Source organism: Primulina eburnea, chromosome 15 (genome assembly GCF_022965805.1).
Source record: "Primulina eburnea isolate SZY01 chromosome 15, ASM2296580v1, whole genome shotgun sequence".
NCBI lineage: Eukaryota > Viridiplantae > Streptophyta > Magnoliopsida > Lamiales > Gesneriaceae > Primulina > Primulina eburnea.
The window spans coordinates 35,318,475-35,340,510 of record NC_133115.1 but is presented as its reverse complement, the minus strand read 5'-3'; the positions used below and the strand labels follow the sequence as shown (position 1 = coordinate 35,340,510).

General features: G+C 34.0%; 3 protein-coding genes and 1 pseudogene across 5 annotated transcripts; all 4 read right to left on the bottom strand.

Moving 5' to 3' along the window:
• Window positions 1–181: 181 nt before the first annotated feature.
• Window positions 182–1,476, bottom strand: LOC140815685 (uncharacterized; annotated as a pseudogene).
• Window positions 1,477–1,626: 150 nt separating this feature from the next.
• On the bottom strand, window positions 1,627–3,844 carry LOC140813465 (transcription factor ILR3-like). The gene is made up of 5 exons (XM_073171939.1): window positions 3,543–3,844; window positions 2,833–2,898; window positions 2,597–2,674; window positions 2,358–2,520; window positions 1,627–2,140 (listed from the first exon to the last, which is right to left on the bottom strand). Exons 1-5 carry the CDS (start codon window positions 3,677–3,679, stop codon window positions 1,871–1,873), a joined length of 714 nt encoding a protein of 237 aa, XP_073028040.1. The 5' UTR covers window positions 3,680–3,844; the 3' UTR covers window positions 1,627–1,870.
• Window positions 3,845–6,836: 2,992 nt separating this feature from the next.
• On the bottom strand, window positions 6,837–12,831 carry LOC140813691 (kinesin-like protein KIN-14N). Of its 3 annotated transcripts, XM_073172332.1 has the most exons (18): window positions 12,501–12,831; window positions 12,396–12,430; window positions 12,029–12,262; window positions 11,723–11,867; window positions 11,499–11,608; window positions 11,279–11,398; window positions 10,974–11,177; window positions 9,943–10,152; window positions 9,796–9,870; window positions 9,526–9,672; window positions 9,250–9,385; window positions 9,035–9,144; window positions 8,512–8,673; window positions 8,228–8,439; window positions 7,887–7,968; window positions 7,695–7,799; window positions 7,491–7,595; window positions 6,837–7,360 (listed from the first exon to the last, which is right to left on the bottom strand). In XM_073172332.1, the coding sequence occupies exons 3-18, from the start codon at window positions 12,221–12,223 to the stop codon at window positions 7,181–7,183; spliced, it is 2,298 nt and encodes a 765-aa protein (XP_073028433.1). In that variant the 5' UTR covers window positions 12,224–12,262; window positions 12,396–12,430; window positions 12,501–12,831; the 3' UTR covers window positions 6,837–7,180. The 3 variants fall into 3 exon arrangements, with proteins under 3 accessions (XP_073028433.1, XP_073028432.1, XP_073028431.1); XM_073172331.1 differs by having other exon boundaries at window positions 12,396–12,831; XM_073172330.1 differs by lacking the exon at window positions 12,396–12,430.
• A 2,585-nt stretch (window positions 12,832–15,416) lies between these two features.
• On the bottom strand, window positions 15,417–16,386 carry LOC140813693 (histone H2A.6). The gene is made up of 2 exons (XM_073172333.1): window positions 16,078–16,386; window positions 15,417–15,813 (listed from the first exon to the last, which is right to left on the bottom strand). The coding sequence occupies exons 1-2, from the start codon at window positions 16,264–16,266 to the stop codon at window positions 15,601–15,603; spliced, it is 402 nt and encodes a 133-aa protein (XP_073028434.1). The 5' UTR covers window positions 16,267–16,386; the 3' UTR covers window positions 15,417–15,600.
• Window positions 16,387–22,036: the final 5,650 nt, after the last annotated feature.

Genomic DNA, 22,036 nt, shown 5'->3' with positions numbered 1-22,036 from the left:
AAACACCCCAGCCTTAGGCATCAAAATTCTGGAAACAGTCTTTTTCTTGGGTCTTGATATTATTTTGGCTTGGCATTTATGAGCAAAGAAACTGAAGACAAGTAAAAGAAAACTGGAATCAATCACAAAAAAGCAAAGCTTAGTTATCAATCAATCAATCAACATTTCCGTTTGTCATATTTCATCGAATTAAACAAAAGAACATGAAAATTCTCAGAGCATCAAGAATAACAAAATGTGTATCATCATCAGGCATTCTCAATAGTACATTATTTGAAACCAAGTCTTTCAAGAACATGGCTGATTTTGTAACTGGGGAGTTGATAGCCATGAGATTATACAAAACATTCTCGACCTGAGTGATGGATGGTCGTGCTTTGAACCTCGAAAAAACTCTCAACTGGCCTTACTCCTCAACAAAAGCATTCCATTTCTCACAGCTCAAAACACCATCTCACACACTTAAATATTACACCTTTCCTCTTACTAAAAATCCCTCTAACCTCCAATCCCATAGACGAATAAACCTCCTCGAATGAGGCAACAAAACCACTCAGCTCATCGAAATCTATCTCCTCTTCAAATGCCCACTTGGGTTTGCTGTCAGTATAACCGCCAATCGAGAAACCTCCGGATCCATGAACACAGCTACATCAGCCGAATTCACAGTTCGGACATCCTCGTCAAGAACTGATGAAATGTCGACGTTTTGGACAAGAGTGCCAGAGTATCGAGAATCAAAGGCGTTAATGGCAGCTTCTGTTAAGCTCTGGTTGGGCCATAAAATTAGACTTCTGATTTGTGGGCCTTTTCTTTTAATGGGCATCTTCCAAAGATCTCAACAGCCAGTTGAGAGAGAGATGCGGGTGAGTCGTCAATTATCGGAATTTCAACGCGGAATCTTGGTTGCTTTAATTTCTTGAGCTTTCCTGCGAGTTTCCGGTTGTTGAGGGGTTTCTCTAAGGTGGATATAAGTGAAGTCTTGGCTTGGAGAATGGCTTCTTCTTTTGTGGATGGCGGATTGGAAGAAGACATGGAACAGACCGGGAATAGATGCGAGATTCCTGATTTTCGCGTAGACTTTCCATTTTTATGGAAGATAAACAGATGGGAGCTATGATTCTGCTCGTGTTGCGATGCTAACGAAAAAGCAACGAAGTAGTTGTTGTTGGTTTGAAATTGGATGACGATTTTGAAGTTATGGTAGTTTGCACAGGAATCTTCAACAGTTTGGAAGCCATTGTAGCTGTCAAAAAGAGAAGTCATTCTGTTTGTGAATCGCAGTTGGGAAATATAAATAGCGACAAGGGAAAACAGATTGGAAAATTTTTAGCCTCTAAAATTCTAGAAATAGATTAGAATTTGGGTTATCATTGGCAGTATTGAACAGGGTCGACTCAGGTTTACTTCTTTGGTATCCATAGATTAGGTTCAAGTTTAAATGGTCTATGCCACTGAATATTGTTAACCCCAACAAAAAAACTTTGCAGAAGTTACATTTAGAAACTATATAACCTATGGCCTTTTCAGAGCTGTTGCAATCTGCCAATCCCCAGAAAATCGCAGTTTTGCTTGGGCGTAGAAACATATCAATCCACAAGCAATTTCTCAGACTTAGAGGATGCGTTTAGCTGGAGCGGGAGAATTTTTATGAAAATGTAAATGCAACATAACAGATTTACTTAAGTTTACAAGTAGCGACCAGAACAAACTAAATTAAAGTCAAGACAATAGCGATTGTCCCAATTATCCATGAGATCTCAGGCAGAGAAGGTTCAGCAAAAACTAAAAACAGACGATAACATAGACAAATGATTTCAACAATTGGACCATGACTCGGATGGCACCATTGCAGGATACCATTGCCAACTTAGGCAACCGGCGGGCGAAGGACATGGTCCTGAGAAGTATCAACAGCTGCAGGTGGCATGAACTGCCACATCGCGACCCCAGGGTAACTGATGATAGGCACCAATTTGTTGCCAATGGCTTGGTTTTGAGCAGCAAATGCGGCGGGAATGGGGGGAGGAGCTGGTAAAAAGCCAGGTTGGGGTACATTTGTCGTCTTGAGTTGCTGCTCTAGCTTCTCCTTTTCAGCCTTTAACCTTTGCTTTTCATCCCGTAGCTCATTTTTTTCAGCCTATTCTCAAAAGCAAAACACAGAAGAAAACAGAATAAGATTGATTACATCTCAAAGTCCACGATCCCTGTCAGCAAGTCAACACGGTGAAACACATAAAACATAGATAATTACTTCTTTCTAAATAGTAAGCTTCTAATCAGCTAAAATTATCCTTGGATCATGAAATTGATAAAGATTTACATGCAAAGTGAAAGATGAGAAATCCATGTCCTACCTTAAGCTCCTTAATCTTCTCGTGGAGATTTGAATTCAAGTCTTTCAGCTTCTGAGCTTCACCTCTCAGCTGAGTCACCATTCGAATAGCATCAACCAAAATAGCAGCCTTGTCTGTTTTCACAGGTCTACCAGGCTCTAGGACAGCGCCCAATTCCAGAAACCTAAAAGGTGCACAATTAAGTCACTGAAGAGTAAAACATAGAGCGAATATGGAAACACAAAAGGGCAAGTGATTACTTGTCGTTTAGCCGATCCCTCCGCTGTTTTTCTCTGCATGCCTTGGAGCTTGATGGAGTACACAATTCAGTTCGAGATCTTTGAAGAGTAAAAAAAGTGAGACAACCATAGACCGGTCTTAAGAGATAAAGACTTGACCAATTAAACATCAATATAGTTTTACAAATTCAAAATTAGCATACAGAGTGGAACTGGCCACCTCCTTTCTTTTCAACAAGAGCCAAACTTTATCATACCTCTTTTTTGAGCCAGTTTCCTTCTGACCCCCCGATTCTTCAAATGAGCCGCCATCAGTTTCCACACTAGAACCAGATAATATCAAAATATAAATAACACTATAACAGTGATGGATATTGCTTACTGCCTGAAAATGCGAAGGAAATAAAAGAAGTACAACAAAACAAGACTGATCCAGCTGTGTATAAATCGTAATTCTTTGGAACCATAACAAAGCAATCAATTACAACAACGGGCTAGGTACTCGACATTCTCATGTTATAAAGAAAAAAAGACCATCACCGTCCATAGAAATTTCAAGCACAAACCACACAGCATCTTACTCTCACACAATATAACAATCTAAATGGATTATTAGACTTGAAGTAATTCATATAACTATTGGTTTCACTCAATCCCATCTACGAAATGAATTTCCCAGTAAATACTCAAAATACAAAGAAAATTCTCCTTGTATCCTAACAAATAAATGAACCCCAATAAATACTTGTAAAAAGACAAATACAACTATGCCGATAATGGAACCATTGGGTCACCCCCTCAGACCCAAAGTACTAAAATTTCATGTCTAATTATTAAAAATATTGAAATCTATGCCACCTCGTCCGAAAAATTCTTAGGTGCACGATTGACATAATTGAAATGAAAACTCGCCAAAGAACAAATCTTTATTGATTACGAGAACAAATGAGTCATAATCTTGAAGTACCCGACATTCGATGAGCCGTTCAAGGCTTGCACGGACCAAGAAAACCCAGAATTCGGAGCAGATAAATTGGTATCGAGAACCGGGATATCCTCAAACCCATAATCGTAAAGCCAATTCGTGTTCTCCGGAGAAACCATTTCCGATCAGCAGCCAGTAAAAGGGGAAACCCTTGAAAGAGATAGATTCCCACAAAGAAAAAAGGTTTTGATGGACGCGAGGGGATTGATTGGGCGTCTGCGCAAATGATTTGAGAAGAAAATGGATTCTCACGTGAGTCTAAAGAGGAAATTGGAAATCCAACTGGGAAATGATTTTTTAATAGTTTATTATTATACATTGACAAAAAATTGTATGAGACGGACGTACGTGTCTATTTTGTGATACGAATCTTTTATGTGGGTCATTCATGATAAAATATTACTTTTCATGCTAAGTATTAATTTTTATTGTGATTATCGATAAGATTGATCTGCCTAACAGATAAAAATTTGTCAGACCATTTAATAATCAAAAGCTATTTGGGATTTCTAACAAAAAAATAATAATAACAATAAAAGGAGATTCCCCATAGGAATCAGACACAGCAAGTGGCGACGCACTATTGTTTCCACTCAATTTGAGCAATGGTTAAAATGTGCATACCTTATTCATATTCCTTTAAAACAATTTTACATTACAATAAATAATTCTACGTTGAATTCGAAATCAATATCAAATATTTAGTCGACTTCGATTTTAATTAGTTACATTGAAAATATTTAAGTTATAATAATTTAAGAAACCAAATGTCAAGTTCGTTATTCAATAAAGGCAAAAACTTGTGTAAGAAGTTCTGATTGCATGATTTATTTATTTTTACCTAATTTTATATATTATAATATATATATATATATATATATAATTTAAATTAATTTTAAAAAATTTAAATAAATAGATATCAAACAACTAAACCGACTGTGAAGGATCGATGGAAGCACAAGTGAAATGAGAGAAGATAGGGTTTAAGATTTTTATAAATTGAGTGCTATTAAGTCATTTGTAGAGTATTTTATCATTAAATTAAAATCATCACACTTAATAGAAATAGAAGAGATATTTTATCCTTATATAAAGTTATTTATCAATATCATGGACTTTCTAAAAATTTACCAAATATGAGATAAGGAGGATTATTTATCAATCTCTCCTTTATCCCGTGTATCAAGCTATGCCTGAGAGTATTAATTTTTATTGTGAATATCGGATAGGATTGACCTGTCTTATATATAAAAATTTACGAGATCATCTCACAATAGATATACTCATCAATAAATGAGACAAATTCTCTCGGTTGTCCTTTGGGTGGTTATCCAATTTTGGTAAATTGGGTTAAATGCTGAGGTGTTTGGTTGCTATTTGTGAATGGTGATGAAAGATGGATTTGAGACTTGTGGTTCTGATGCCTTTGGGAAAATGATGCTCAATCATTGTCGCCTTGTATTTTCTACTCGTGCCGTGCCAAAAGAACTCGAATGATTTTTTTTTCAAGAAAGAAAATCCACGCTAAGTTGAGATGATAAAAGACAAAATACTCATTATAATTTTAAAACATTTGAGTTTTGTAATTATTGTCTTATATGGTTTTCAACAAACTCAATTCCACCATCATCATTCTCATTGGACTCGTTCCATTTATAAACAATCGTGTGACGGCGATACGATATATAAATCTATGTTATGACATAGAAAAAAAGTCAATAATTAAACTGTCTCTGTTCGATAACATAATAGCTTGTTAAAAATTCTTAAATCCTTAATTATTTAGATTGTAATTTTTTTCTTATCTCAAACTTAAGATATGATAAGTTATAAGTTTTTGATTGAAACTTATTAATACAATTTTTTTGTTGTTGTGGTTGAGAATGCTATTGTTTCAAAATTGAGTAAATAGCAAATGAAAAAAAAATAGATCTCTTGTGAGACGGTCTCACGAATCTTTATCTGTGAGACGGGTCAACTCTATCGATATTCACAATAAAAGTAGTAATCTTAACATAAAAAATGATATTTTTTCATTGATAATTCAAATAAGAGATATGTCACACAAAATACGACCCGTGTGACAATCTCATACAAATTTTTGGGAAAAAAAAACAACTAAACAAATTTTTGATGACATGCTGTCAGCATATGATGACATAGCCATTATTCCTTTAACGGTCGGTGTGTCACATCCCAAGTCTTGGTGATAGTTCTAAATTGGGAAGTCGCTTATATATGGAACAACTCAGCTAGTGTATATATTTTATTTAGCATCTTCGTCAGATCATAGATTGTTTATATAAAAATTATAAACAAAAATCTATTTTTTTTCCTTTTAATGTGATAATTGTGTCCTCGTGATATTTTGCATCATGAGTTTCCACTAATTTGATCTAAAACTACAAGAGAAGAAAGGATAAATATTAGTTTATTTCCCATTATGTATGGCCAAAAAAATGAGTTAATGTTAGGTTTTTTTATATATATAATTCAGAGTATTAATGAAGGTAAAAAAACTATATCGAAAAATTAAGACAAGATTATGTTCTTCTTATGTTGCAAGGAGATAAATTTCATTTCAATGGTCAAGCTGCATAGAATTTTGCCATGTGAAATGCTTATCAGTCTTTAAAGAAGAAAATTAAAACGAGACAGTAATTAGTAATAAAAAAAGTTTTGATAAATTGACACTCGCAAACTTTTCAAGAATCAAGCGATGATCAATTATTGTTGTATTTTACCGAAGAGTTTATGTTACACAGGTTTGTTTTTGTAAAAGATGTTTGTGCGAATATCTCATTTCAAAATAAAAAAATATGAGATTAATCATTATTTTTAGTGAGATATTCGTGCGAACATCTTATAGATACACATCAGACGAGAAGAACACATACTCACTCTTTTTATCTCCACCGAATTGATTTATTGCTCTGACCTCATTAGATGCATATCCTATGCTCGCTTTTGGTAGATTTAATTTATTGGTGTTGTGTCACCAGAAAAATTTAAAAAGAACAAAATTTCAACTATCAAAAGAATTATATGATGGCATTGTGGAAAGTGATGTGTGGAATCCATACAAAAAAGTAAAGAAGCGAGGACATCAATAATTCTTTTTTTCTTTTTAAAAATGAAGGTGTTTTTTTACTTACTGTTGATCATACACAAAGCAACTTCCTAAATCACGCCGTGCTGCCCACTAGCCTAATCTATTATTAATTCTCGAGAGCTCATTTCAATCTAACACTCTCAAAGCTTAAAAACATGCAAAAATAAAAACTCAAATCTCATGCTTTCTTGGCAAGAAATAGAGTTCAAGAAAACATGAGTTTACATTTGAACGCGAGATGCTAGAAACCATTGGTGATTATAAGTTATCGCTACAAACTACAGGGGTATAATCGGATACAACTCAAATCAGTGAAAGCAGGGCTTACACCATCCCTGCTGTAGCTGGTTACATACCCAAGTATCGTACTCCTTACACTATACAAATTATAAGCAACTGTTGGTTGTTAAAGGCGCCTTCAGCCGTGGTCATGTTAAAAAAAGCCTCAAATGCCACAAGTTTTCATAAATAAACACTCAATTTCCTGACAATGTAATCGATCGATTACCTAGCCGATGCTCAGACGAGAGTCTGTAGTTCTTATATTGGTTTGTCTCCTTGGGATGCCAATTTCACAAGCATTAACCCTTGCTGCAAAACGAAGTGAACATAGAGATTCACCCGTAGATGAAGGATCTGGTGAAACGTTGACAAACATCAAGGTCTTTGAATCTCCACCTAAGCAAGGCTAGAGAAAAAGAAAAAAACAATGTAACCACATAAAAAGGTATAAAACCCCACATGGCCAAAAAATATTTGGGAATTAAAAATCTGTGGCAATTCCCTCAAGGTAGCATCCATATTTGGGCACAAATTACCTGGAGAAGATAGGTGAGTTTGGAATTCCTAAACGGTATATGCTCCTCCTTTTTAGCCAAGGCAAAAATGACATCGCTTAGAGATGATAGGCTCTTGTTGATGGCCTAGTATATATGAATATACATAGTCATAAAAAGATAAATCAGTCAAGATCAAGCCATAAACCTTGAAAAAAAATAAAGATAATTGTTGCTCGGTTGCACCTGTGTTTCTTTCAGTCTATCCCCAGTGGAACCACTTTTAGATAGACGCTCACTACCAGCCAGGTCAATTAAATTCAGCACACCTTGAACTTGTTGATCAATGCCCTAAAAATATGAAAGAATACAATGTAAAATTTGAAGCCATGTAAGTTGAAAACCAAAGTTTGGAATCACTGAGGCAGGTGCAAATACCTCATTAACACCCACTATTCGCAAGGTGAAGACAAAATGACTCCTTGAAGACTGTTCATTCATTTGAGTTTTCCCTACAGACCTGGAAAAGAACAACAAAAAAGAAATTCGAAAAGAAGGAAAAGATCAACCTCTTGGAGTGACTCTAATTGAATAATCCAAAGATTATATGGTGTAAGGGAATCCTAAAATCATGTTAGTAATTTTCATCAATTTCATCACCTAAAGTTACTATTTAAAAATTATGACACATGAAAAACTAAATGTCAGAACCACTTGAGAGTGACGATTCATTTCCAAGTTATCAAGGCCTATTAAAAATAAAAGTGAAGGCGTTTTACCTGCTTTGTGCCGCGCGCTCTAAAAGATACGAAACCTCTCTGCTGCTTCGAACATCCACAATTGTAAGATCAGAGACGCTGGTGTTGCCATTTACATCATGCTTGATGGCATATTGCTTTCCAGCATTATCTAGTCGTGATGCATCAAAACCTGATCTATTTGGTGCCAACAAGTCTCGTATTGTTTCATTATATATTTCAAGCATTGACACCTGAAAAGTAATCAATTTGAACCCGTTACACATCTTTTAAAGAAGAGGCAACAATGTAAAGAAATTACTCACTTGCATCTCATACTTCCATCCTTGAGATTGAAGAATTTGCCTAGTCTCAAACACTTGCTCCAGTGATCGCGGGATCAAACCTTTATGATCCTTGATTCCCGGTGTGCCCATCATTGTATAAGTTTTGCCCGAACCTGTTTGTCCGTAGGCAAAAATACATACCTGATCGAAAGTTTCTTTTTATCATTTTGTTGAATTAACTTCTCACTGACTACCAAAAACAAATCATTCTTCACACAGATTTAATCCTTACAAATAACAAACTAAAAGAAAATTTGCTTGTTCAGCTCACTGCTTCTTAAGGAGGTCCAACATATAAAATCCCCATAATCATATCATGAGCAATCAATAAACTCCCTAAAAACAGGAAAATCTTGCAGTCTCAAACTAAATTTAAGTTCACTGGTCCTCAAATTTTGCAAAGGTTATAAATTCAACTTTTATCGTAAGGCCATTAACATATCACATGCGTTCTATATAATGATAAATTACATGTAATGGAGAGCAGTAGGTAATACAAAACCTTATAACCATCCAAGGCACTCTGGACTAGCTGTGATATCTCTACAAAAACATCCTCTTGGGACGCATCAGCCATAAAAACTTTGTCATAAGAGAAAGAATGCTTTTGCCCTTGGAAGAAAATAAAAACGATAATAAATTAGGAGAGATATCGGGAAAAGTATGAAGGATAGTTAGGACAAGATAGTTTACAATTGTTCAACAATGAAAACTCACCATTTTGGCATAAGTCAATGCTTCGACCCTGTGTTTCCATTGATGTTGGGAATGATAAAATTTTGCTGTCAGATGTAGGTTCATCAGCTAACAGTGGTCTCACCCGACAAAATACACGGATATTTCCTTTTAACTCCTGCGTTAACAAAAGGGTCTTGTTAAAATAATCGCACTTAGTTAAATGACTAAATTATTTCACTAAAACAAAGAAGAAACAAACGTCTAACAAAAAACTAGTAGGATAAATTGAAATAGTAATGTTTGCAAATCTAATACCAAAATTGTGTTATGTAGTTTTTTCCGAAGTTTCTCTCCTTCGAAAATTTTCAAATCAGCATCAGCTAGTCGATTCTGCAGCTGGAGAATTAAAGTCTTTTGCTCCTCAAATTCACGTCTTGATTCCACTGCCGATAAATCAGAAATCTGGTAAAATGACTTGTGAGATCAGATGAACGTATTACACCAAGATTAGCAAACGATATGCAACTCTACAGTAGCTACAATTCTGTATCAAGATTGAAAAAAATCATATTATCAAAACTAAACCTGAAATTCCTTCTGCACCAAAGCTAGTTGCTCTTGTAATCGTTTATTTTCCTCACTTTCAGGCATGCATGTAGACTTTAAAAAATAAAATTTTGTTAAATTTGCATTTTAGATATAAAATAAGCAACAATGTATGAAAATCGAAACCTCGAGATTATTTGCTGATGCCTCCATTGCATCCAACTGCGCAAAGTATTTTCCAGTACTTTCTTTATATTTTTCTACTTCCTCTGTTAAAGCACTCGCTTGCAACAATCGACGGTCCCGATCATCTCTTACTTGTTGCAGATCACTTCTCAAACAAGCAACTTCACTGCCTAGTGCTTCTTTCTGTTTCACAGTCTCATCTTGTAATTTCTTCCAGGATCAAACATTACGACACATGTGCAAGTGGAAAAGTATTAGTAAACTTGTAAAAAGCAACCTGCCAATATTTTTAAACAAATTGTGAAGCACAATCAATCAGGTTAAAAAATAAAAGTTACAGACATAACTCATGTACTTAGCATTGTGTTAAGATTGGAACTTGGCCCTAACTCAACCCCAAAAGCTAGCTCAAGGGGGAGGATTGTCCAATCCCATATATACCACTCAAAGGTTATTTATTCAACCGATGGTGGGACAATTACACACCCCTCTGACGCCCAGGACTGACATCTGGAGCGTTGGAGTTTACAAATGACCCATTATGGACAGAACGGGTGGCCTAATATTGGCAGTCCAACACATAACGGTGAAACCCGGGCTCTGATACCATGTTAAGATTGGAACTTGGACCTAACTCAACCCCAAAAGCTAGCTCAAGGGGGAGGATTGTCCAATCCCATATATACCACTCAAAAGTTATTTATTCAACCGATGTGGGATAATTAACACATTGTACATAAGAATTTCCAAGGGTTAGTTTTGTATAGTTGTGAGGGTTCAGGGAAAATACTTGATATGTTTGACGTTGTTTTTTAGGGAAATAGAATTGCTACCTTAAACATAAAAAATATCAGATGTCAAAATAAATTATCGTCAAAATGTTATGCATATTGACTAGAATAGAACAAAGAATGAAGTCATTAAGTAGGCAGACAAAATCATTATTCAGTACCCCTCAGAAAATCACGCAACAACAGGTCATACCGATCCACAGAAAAAAAATCATCAAACCAAGTGGTAAAAACAAGAACCTTAGAAGATGTAAGCTGCTCTTGCAAAGACGTATAACGGCCCCTCAAAGTGCTGAGATTTTCTATCACTGCTGACTTTTCCTTTTCAACTTGCTTGAACGTATCATTTGTTGCATGAAGTTCGGATTGAAGTCTGCTATTGTACTGCTGTAAACTTGTGTTATACTCCTGCAACCTCTTGTACATATCATTCAATGATTGTATCTGTAGAAGGCAAAGAGAGTCAACAGCGAGAACATTTTCACTGTGACATCTAAAAAAACTCAATGGGAAACAAACTGCCAATTACTCTACATAGTACTTACCTTTTGGTTTGCGCCGATATTGTCTTCTTGCGCTCTCTTCAGGTCTTCCGTGAGGGAAGCTTGCAATCTCTGAGCGGCAAGTCGAGAATCTCTCTCTCTTCCCAAAGAATCCAATGCTTCCTGGTAATTGTATTTCATAATTTTGTTATTTAATAAAATGTAACACAACTTGGATATCTAAAAGCCATTTTCATAATTTCATGATTCGTAAATCCGTTACCAATTTATCTGTTTCTTCCTTGGCAAATTTTTCTTGCAGCGACTCCAAATTTTTTCTCAACTCCGTGATAATTAAATTCAATTCATCCTCCTTGGCCTTCATGAATAAATCTGACAAAATTAACAAAACGGAACACGTTATAAAATTAAATCTATAGATTGAGTTATTTCTTAATGAGTAACATTCTTACGCAAAATCAAAACATTGGATGAGCACACACGTACCCAAGTCATTGCATTTCTTGTGAGCAAGTTCCAACAAATTCTTCAATTTATCCTGTTCTACTACATAATTTTCTTCAAGCTGTTGGAACCACCTGATACATTGCTTGAGACGTTTTATAATCTCAAGCATCTGCTCACTTTTTTCCTACAGAAAGATACAGATTAAAAACAAGTGTACTCGTTGATGCTTTCAAATCTGAAGCAGATTCGCAGTTACTTCATTACGCTACCATGTAACATAAGATCATGTGCGGTACAAAATAATGATCAAATTATAAAACAAATATTGGTGAATAATGGCCGTACCTTATAGTTATATTTGTTTTTAATTCTCGGTTTCTCAGTAAGCAGTGCCTCCACATCCTCTTTTGTGAACTCAATTACACCACATTCAGAGCCAGAGTTGCTTGGCGGCCCACTACTAGGAGGCAGATCTTGGCCCCCATTTAGTACCGAAAACGCGTGTCTAGTTTGTACCCGTGCCCCTGTGTTCGGTGCCATTCTTGAATTTCCGATCCTCCGCCTTTTATCCACCGAAACCTAAACACCACATTTAAACAAGGAAAAAATAGAATCATAACTTATCCCCCAAAAAATATCGATTCTCTTCACCCACAATAAAAACACGAGGAAAAAAATATTTCGTAAAACTAAAATTGAAGCACAAACATACTTTTGTGAGCACAATTAGATCCCATTTTCCCAAATCTACAACAGATTCAAGTGAGCCGCTATAACTTGAACTTCAAATCGCAAGAGTAATTAGTGTTTAACTCACATGTGTAGGACTGGGAGGCTTGTTCTGGTTCTTGGAATCCATATGTACGAAAAGGTGCGTGATGAAAGGGATAGAGTAAGAGAATTTAAGTGATCAAAATATTGGTGGGGTCGCGGTAAATTGCAAACGAAGCTATGCCCAGAATCTGTATGCTTGGAATTGCAGGAACCAGGCGCAACACAATACACCGACAAAAGGAGGTAGAACAACAGAGAGAGAGAGAGAGAGAGTAAATCCGGCAAGAGAGAGAGTCTCTGTGAGGATTGCTTTTTGAATTTTTTTGAAAACAACGGTGGCGGTATTCTGAAAGAGATTCGTTACGACTCCCGTTTTACCCTACTGAGTACGTCTAATCATAATAATAATTATATACTAGTGATTGAGATATACAATTTAACATAATTACAAAAATTTATGAAAGACGATTTCAATGGATCGTATTTTGTGGGACAAATCTCTTATTAATAACCTTACTTTTTATAGTGAATATAGGTAAGATTGATCCGTCTCACAGATAAAGATTCGCGAGACTGTCTCACAAAAAACATACCATAACATAATATTAAATATTTGAAATTTTGTTTAATTAATTTATAGAATGAATATTAGATATTTGTAATTAGATATAAATATTTTGTGTATTACAAAAAATCTATTTTTCTATTAAACTTAATTACAATAAAAAAATATAATAATATTATGGTAGAAAAAAGAAAGATTTTTTGGTGTTCCAGATAAGGACAAAAAGAGAAAAAAATCGGTGCCTTCCTTAAACAGTTTTTCTAATATTTTCAATTATTATAATATAAAATAGATATATATTAATAAGGCGTTAAAATTCCAATGCAAACAACTTATAATTTAGCAGATAGATCTTTGTTTCATATCAAATTATAGATTTAATTCCTATTTCAAAATTTTTCATTTATTTTTCTATTTAGTTTTTAATTCATATATCAAAATTACAGTGTAATACCTTACATCATTTAAATATAAATCAGATAAATTATAAAAAATATTGTATAAATACACAACACGTACCTCGATACATTAGTTTCATTGGAGTTCTCGTGCGTACTATATTTTGAAATAAATTATATTATGTTTCTAATGAATGTATTATTCTTTTGAACAAGTAAAAAAACAAGCATATGATTTTTTTAAAATAAAAGAATTCAATTGGTGTGAAAATTGTCCTATTCCAATCCCATGATTTTTTTTCATTATAAAACATAATTATTATCCAAATTACATATAATAATCTTTTTTTGCAGTTGGCAAGAATTTTTCACTTCACCTGGCCTTTGGTGAAACTGGACAGAGAACTAGTAGTACATAGTTGTTAGTCGTTGGCATATGTTAATCAATCAACGCTAAAAGGAACAAATCAGAAGCTACCATTGCACCTATTTAGTGACCTCCATCCATACCTATTTCGGGAAGATTTCATCTTATCTTATGGGGACACTACTCTATGAAAAGATCAAAAGTTCAGATTTATACACATACATGAGATACACCAATTTCTTTAAAATCAATGACCAAGATCCTGTGAGGCACTGCCCACTACTCCCACAAGTAGTGTCGAACCTTCTCTATTTCGGTGTCATTTATTGATGTTCACTGCTCGCCTTATGTTGTCAATTCATAAAACAAGATCGCAATAAATTAAAGAGTTGTGCATTAAAAAATTGACAAGAAGATTGTCTGAATTACTACATAAAGTGAATCGATTATTATGTACGCAGTGAAGAGCATCATTACATACGCTTCATGAATAAGTAAAATCGATTCGTCTCTTTTTTTTTCAAAAGGTACTTGCATGCCCAAGTGTGTAAAGAATAGGAAAGCTTTTATAAATCGAGATGTAGACGGTCGAGCTAATAAAAAGTCTGGTTATTGAATTATATCTTGAAATACCAACTACTCAAATTTGTTGCGATTGGTACATCAGTGTTGAAGGGCGACAATGATGGTCAAGAAATATTAAAATTGTTGATTTTTTCACTCATTCGTCATATGGGAAAATCTTAAATCGTATGTGGGGTGTAAAAAATTGACTCAACAACCTTCGTGTTGTTTTATGAATCTTAGGTAGCCAAAGCCACTTGTTAATTACTTGACCCTTTTATTAGATTAGATTAGACTTGTCATCATATTTTGTCTGGCAACCGATTTGTATGGCATTTGAGTTGAGACAACGAGAGTAGAGTATTATTATTGTACAAATGGATGATACTCCCTTGTCCCATGCATTTAAGCTGCATTTCTTTTTTCATGGGGTGCAAACCAAGTTGTTGATCAATCTAGCTATCCTCGGCCTTCGGTCCATGACAAGCCCAATCACTTCTGAGCTAAACAAGAAGTCCTAAAATGAAGACGGTAAGAATTGAATCTTAATGTTGCACTCCAAATGTGGTCTTTCTTTCTTTAAAAATATGGGCCTTGCATATTACTTTATTGAATAAAAATGTAGACTATTTCCACAAGCTTCACGAAATTGATAACATTCTTGGTTCCCACAAATTTTAATCGTTCTGAAGAGTTATAGCAGAACAATACCAACATTTTTACCATTACTATGCTAACACAATCCAAACCAAGCTATCACTAATGCTGACAGAAAACTGGAGAAGATAGGTTCAATGCCACGAATGTTCAAAACTGCTCACCACCTATAAAACCAAATTTTCAAGAAAATGAATGAAGAAAGATGGTCAAAAGATGTGTTTAAATTGGATTGCAGACATCGAATGTATCTGCTACTGCCCCAAAAACAGAGAATTTATAATTGTGCAACTCTTTCTCCAGATTTCGTCACACAGTTAAGTAGATACGAACAGAGTGGGGGATATAAGAAAATCCAGAGCTCTTTTAACTACGATATAACATAAAAACAGCGTCCCAAAGATGCAGTAAGCATGAAATAGATTCCAGTTCATTCGATTTATATTCACAAATCCAAGCCCTTCACAGACTACAACCAAAATATTCAAATGTAAGTTTCTGACTGAACTTAAATTTCACTACTGAAAAACTTGCAGCACTAGACATCATGGGGTCAAAAAGTTTGATCTTTGGGAACATGAAATGAATCGATCTAGTCTTCATCAGCAGAGGGCTTGGATGATCCTCCGGCCTTCTTAGGAAGTAACAGGTTGTGAATATTGGGCATCACACCACCATTGGCAATTGTGACGTCACCAAGAAGTTTGCTTAGTTCCTCGTCGTTTCTCACGGCCAATTGTATGTGCCTGGGCACAATTCTAGTTTTCTTGTTATCCCTTGCTGCGTTTCCAGCCAGTTCCAATACCTGAATTTACCCCCACATAAGACAGACACCAATTAATTTTAATTCGGGCATTCCTGAAGGCGAGCAATTTATGGCAGCCGACGATTTAAAATAGAAGAGAAATAAATTTCCTTAAAAGAATCAAAAACAAACTCCTCATATTTATAAATTAAAAAATATCAGTAAATAGATCGAGCAATCTGATAATTCATAAAATTAGGTAATCAAATCTCAAAAACCCTATAATTGGGGTAAAACAAAATGTTAGATATTCGCATGAATAACCTCGGCAGCGAGATACTCGAGGACCGCGGCGAGGTAAACTGGAGCTCCGGCACCGACACGTTCGGCATATTTGCCGGCCTTGAGGAATCGGGCGATACGGCCAACAGGAAACTGGAGCCCCGCTTTGCTGCTTCTGGACTGGGCCTTCTTGGCAGACCCAGATCCAAGAGTCTTTCCCCGTCCCGCCATCGTAGTGAAGATAAAGATTCGCGCTCCTGTGCTAGCTTAGCTTTGCGATGATAGCAAACCGTCAACCCTAAAACGACGCGGAAGTGACTTGGTGGCGAGTCATTCAGGAGTTTATATAGAGAGATGGGATCATTGGCAATTTGAAGTGGAACGGGAAATTAAAGCACGCGGATCAGTAGATACAGCCGTTGATAAGAGAAAAAATTGGACGGACAGATTTGAAAACTTTCACCTTGTCGATACGCCATCGGTCAGGACTCAGGAACACGTATCATGCTTAATAAATTAAAAAATTTCGAACATTGAAACGGAAGAATCCAAAATTCACTCTAACAAAAAAAAAACCTGCCATATTTTCTCCAATTAATTTCAATATTAGACTTTAATTGTATGCGTAACATTCAGTAGAGGTGTGTAATTGAACTATTCGGTTAACGATCTAACCAAATAAATTTATAATTGAATAACTGATTTAAGAGTATGTTTCTATGAGACGAATCAACCTACCGATATTCACAATAAAAATAATATTTTTTCATAGATGATCCAAGTAATATATCTGTTTCACAAAATACGACTTGTGAGACCGTCTCACACAAATTTTTGCCTCGATTTAATCGATTTTATTTTCAAATAAATGAACATATTGAAATATTCATAGAAACAAAATTAATCGAACCAATTTTCAAATCGACGACCAAAATAACCGATATTTTTCTAAATGTGCGAATTTTAACAAAAAAAAATTGATAGCTTATAAATAACAAAAAATATTGAACAAAAAATATAAATAACAAATAGAACTATTCAATATGAAATCATTGGATAAATGAGCTTCCTTCTAATGTATTTTTAATGCTCATATTCAATTTAAATTAATATATATAGTAATTTGGTTGATTGGATTTAACCGAATTTTTCAGATTAAAATCGAAACCGAACTGAATTAACCGATTGTTTAAAAATAAAAAACTGAACTTCCGAATTTTCAAATTAATTCGATTCTGCCGATTAATTCGATTTAACCGAAATATGGCACCCTGACCATCAGTCGCCATTTGAGGATGATCGAAGAAATGAAGCGTTAGTTTGATCTAACGGTAGTCTTACCTAAGTTCGGGCCGTGGTGCAAGTACATGGGCTGGACTAAGCCCACTAGTCATTTATAATGAAATCAACAAAAGCAGAGGCCTAACGGCCCATATATAAATTGGTATTTTAGAACAAGCGTTTTTGTTCGGAGTAGGATACCCTTGGCTATATACTCCGTAATATTGAAATATCATATTTTTATTTGACAAAAACTTGTGTGAGACGGTCTCACGGATCATATCTGTGAGACGGATCTTTTATTTGGGTCACCCATGAAAAAGTATTACTTTTTATGCTAAGAGTATTACTTTTTATTGTGAATATGAGTAGGTTGACCCGTCTCACAGATTATGATCCGTGAGACGATCTCACACGAGACTCACTCTTTTTATTTTTATTTTTATTTTTTTGAGCAAGAACAAGCTTTTCATTATTCAATTTAACATAGTAACATCGTCCAATAACCGATCATCTATAAATGACGGTGGTTCATGCCAAATAGATGAATTTAAATGTAAACAAGAATTTCTAGCTAGCAGATGAGCTAATTCATTTGCCTGGCTTCGAACTAAAGAAATAAAAAATTGACTCTCCTGATTTATCAGCTCTATGTATCTTTCAATTATATCTCCGAACTCTGAAAAGTGCAAAAATGTGAAATAGATTATGATTACGCATTTAATAAAGTTGGATTCTTACAAGCCTCACCATAATTATAGTCCGAATACCAAGGTACTATAATTGCTCTTAAGACCATTGATTTTGCATTAGTGCTTCTATTTAATCATTTCTGCCAGTACTGAAAGCAAAGTGGCATAAAAATTGGTGTTTGTCAAAAAAAGAAAGAAATTGGTGTTCAAAGGCGATAATAACGTGTCCCTGGATTTTGTAACTCATCTTGAAATTAATGCACTCATTTTTAATTCTGTTCTATCTTTCGTTTTCCCATTTTTTTCCCTATATAGTAATTTATGTGAAATCATTAAAACACACATTTAAGACCTCAAATATTTAAATAAATTTTTTTTTATGTACAACTGATAGAAGGTTGGGTTTTTTTTAAAACAAATAATATTAATTTAAAAAGTATTTAGTAAATTATTGTAAAAATGAGATGTCTATACAAACAATGCAATCCATAGAAATTTATAACGGATTCTAATTTTTTTTTAAAAAAAATTAGAGAAAAAGAATATGCAACTCTTCTCCTTTAAATTGCGCGCATTTCCTCCGTTTCATTTGCCCAAAATGATTCCTTCCTCCGATTCATTCTCGCAAAATGTTTCCTTCATCCAATTTATTTGCGTAAAATCCTTCTTTTCTCCTTCGGTCTTGAATTAATATTATTCATTGATTTTGTCACCCATTTCATTCGAAGAAGTGTTAAAAGGTAATATTTAATTTTTTTGATAATATTATAATTATATATTAAGAAGTAATATTTTGTTTTGTTTAATATTTATGTTAATGTTTGTCATTTATTTCAGATATTAACATCGTTCGCTGATTTTATTACAAATTTTGTATAACCACGTTTGAGAAGATAATTTAAGTAATTTCTTAAAATTTTATTTGTATTATTTATATTTTATTAATATAATTATAATTTTGTTCACTAGTATTATGCGAATAAATATAATTTTGTTAAATATTATATTTTTAATATTAATCACAATATAAAAATGATAATAGGAATATTAAAAAAATAATAAATATAATTTTGTGCTTTTTGAAAATATTTCAAGATTAGTATTTTTAATATAGTTTATTTATTTAAATATGATAATTAGTTAATACTATTGCACATAATACTAATGGAATTATAAAGTATTTTGTTACTTTTTTTTAAAAAAAATTATAAGAGTTTATAGTATAAAATAGTGTATAATTACTCCATAACGTCAGTCACTTTAATATAATATATAATATTCTAATTATGTTTATGTTAATACAAATTAATATAAGAAATTAATAATTCTAATTAACATATTTTTATCCAACAATATATTTTTACTTAACTTACTTAAAAGTTTAATTTAATTAATTATATTAATTTTTAATGTCAAATTATATTATATGGTTATATACAAAACAATTTTGAAAAATATTACTGTATATCCTAAATTAAGTTTTTGTAACATATTTTTTTTTATATCATAAATTCACACATAGGCTTGAATAAAAATATTGTGTAATTAAATCGATTTGAGAATATTTATTTTAATAAAATAATATTAAGAATAATTATTTAAGTGATTTTTGAAATTTGATCACCGATAAAATAAATATTTTAATACATGTACAAGAAACTCATAATTAATTTTTTTATGATTGTATGACTTTATATATTAGTTTTTGTTTCAGACATGAATACTGTGAAGGCCTTACTTTACGTAGGTGACTATATCATTATTGAATATGATATGGTTGGATATAATATCCACGCGACCAGACCCTTGAAAATCACACGGTCTTTTACATTTTCTCAATTGGTGAATTATGTGCATCACATGCTGGAGATCGACTCATCAAAATTCTACATCAAATTTTCAAAGAAATATTCTTATAGCTCGTTGTCTCATTATATTGAAGAACATGTATATATCACAGATAATGATAGTCTACGATTTATGTTTGATTTTCCTGCACTGGATTGCATGTACTTGTATGTTGATTCATCGTCAATGTTGCCAAACGTAAGTGATTATGATTTTGATGCAGTCATACCAGTAATAACGCAAAGTTTGGGAACCATATGTTTAAATCAAGCGGGATCTTCTACGTATCACATTGATGAACAATCAACTCATGCATATTTTGGGATCGAGACTGGTCCTTGGGATCACCATATCACGGCTCACATCGAAAAAGACTATGCATGGGGATGGTTCAAACACGAGAAAGAGATTTTACTCCAGGGGGTTGGGATCATCATATAACGGTTCCCTCAGGAGTTGATGTTGCATGGGGTTCGAGTAGAACACGGCAATTGAATTTAAATTAATGGAATGATGAAGAAAATAGCACAAATGTTAGACATTTCGAAAGTTTTACTAATGCTACAAATATTCCCTCTCCCATTACAGAACACATGCTTGAGCAAGATGATTCATTTGGGGACAGTTCTCATCATGTCATGAATAGCGATAATGATTTGTATGCTACATCAATCGACGAAGAAGATGATAACCATGTTGACAATGTAAATGAAAGCACATAGTCGAGTGTTCTGATGTCTGGAGCAACACTGACAAAGAACTTTCGTAATGCACCAGAGCAACATTTACGTGAAATTCCCCAATTTTTCAATGAAGTATATGACAGACAAATTCTAGATTCATTTGGTCTTTCTTTAACGACACGAACAAATTTTTACAATCCTAATAGACAAGAACTCGTTGTGAAAATGGTTTTTAAGAGCAAAAATAATATAATAGCTTTAGTGAAGGATTTTTCTGTTCGAGTTTGAGATGTTAATATATCGTTGTCCAAAGTTCTCCAACAATTTGGAAGATCAAATGCAAAACTGGTCAGAAGGTGGCAATTGTGGGTGGGGACTTCGAGAATCATTGAAAAAAATTAGGCTATTTCATGATCACAAAATATGATGATGAACACACATGCATATCTAGCCAAATGGGTATAGATCACCACAATCTTGACGTCAACATGATAGCCAATATACTTTTGAGAATCGTGCGCTCTGATCATGCATACGAGATCAAATATGTGCGAGAAAGTATTAAAGTAAAATATGGATATGATATATCGTATGCTAAGGCATGGTAGAGTTTGAAGCGCGCGGTGGTGATCATCTATGGCACATGGGAAAGTTCTATGACTTTTCTTCCTAAATCTATGGGTGCTTTGTCGAAGTAAATTCCAGGAACTATTTTAGAGTAGAAGTACCTTCGACCATATGATCATCTACATAAAATTTTGAACTTTGTATTTTGGGCCTTCAAACCATGTATAGAAGGTTTTCGACATTATCGCAACATAATTAATGTAGACGATTCACATATGTACACCAAGTATAAGCATAAACTACTCATAGTCGTTACTTTGAATGCAAAACCAGGTCTTGCCTCTAGCATTTGCGCTTGTGGATGAAGAAAATTATGAGTCGGCATTGGTTCCTAAGTTATGTTGCACGACATGTTACAAGAGGGTGCAGAGGTGTGTTCCTTATATCTGATAGATATGCGGGTATAACAAGTGCATTGCAAGATCTCCCTGAATTCAAGCCTCCCCGTGGTGTTCATCGTTTTTGTTTGAAGCATGATTGCTCTAATTTCAACAGTAAATTCAAAAACATTCATTTGAATGACTTATATTGAGAAGCAGGGATATAACACCAAATAAGAAAATTTGATGCCACAATGGAAGCAATAAGAACAAATAATGCAACATCTTTCACTTATTTGTCAAACATCACAAATGAAAAATTGTCATTGGCCCATGATGGTGAATGGAAACGAGGGATAATGACGATGAAAATGTCCGAGTATATCAATGATGTGTTGAAATGGGTTCGATGTCTCCTAATAACTGCAATATTTGAGTTGACATTACAGCGACATGTGCACTATTTCATTCAACACAGAACACAAAGTAATAAAATGATGGAAGATGTTAATATCTGATATATTACAGATTTATGGAAGTTAGTAGCAGG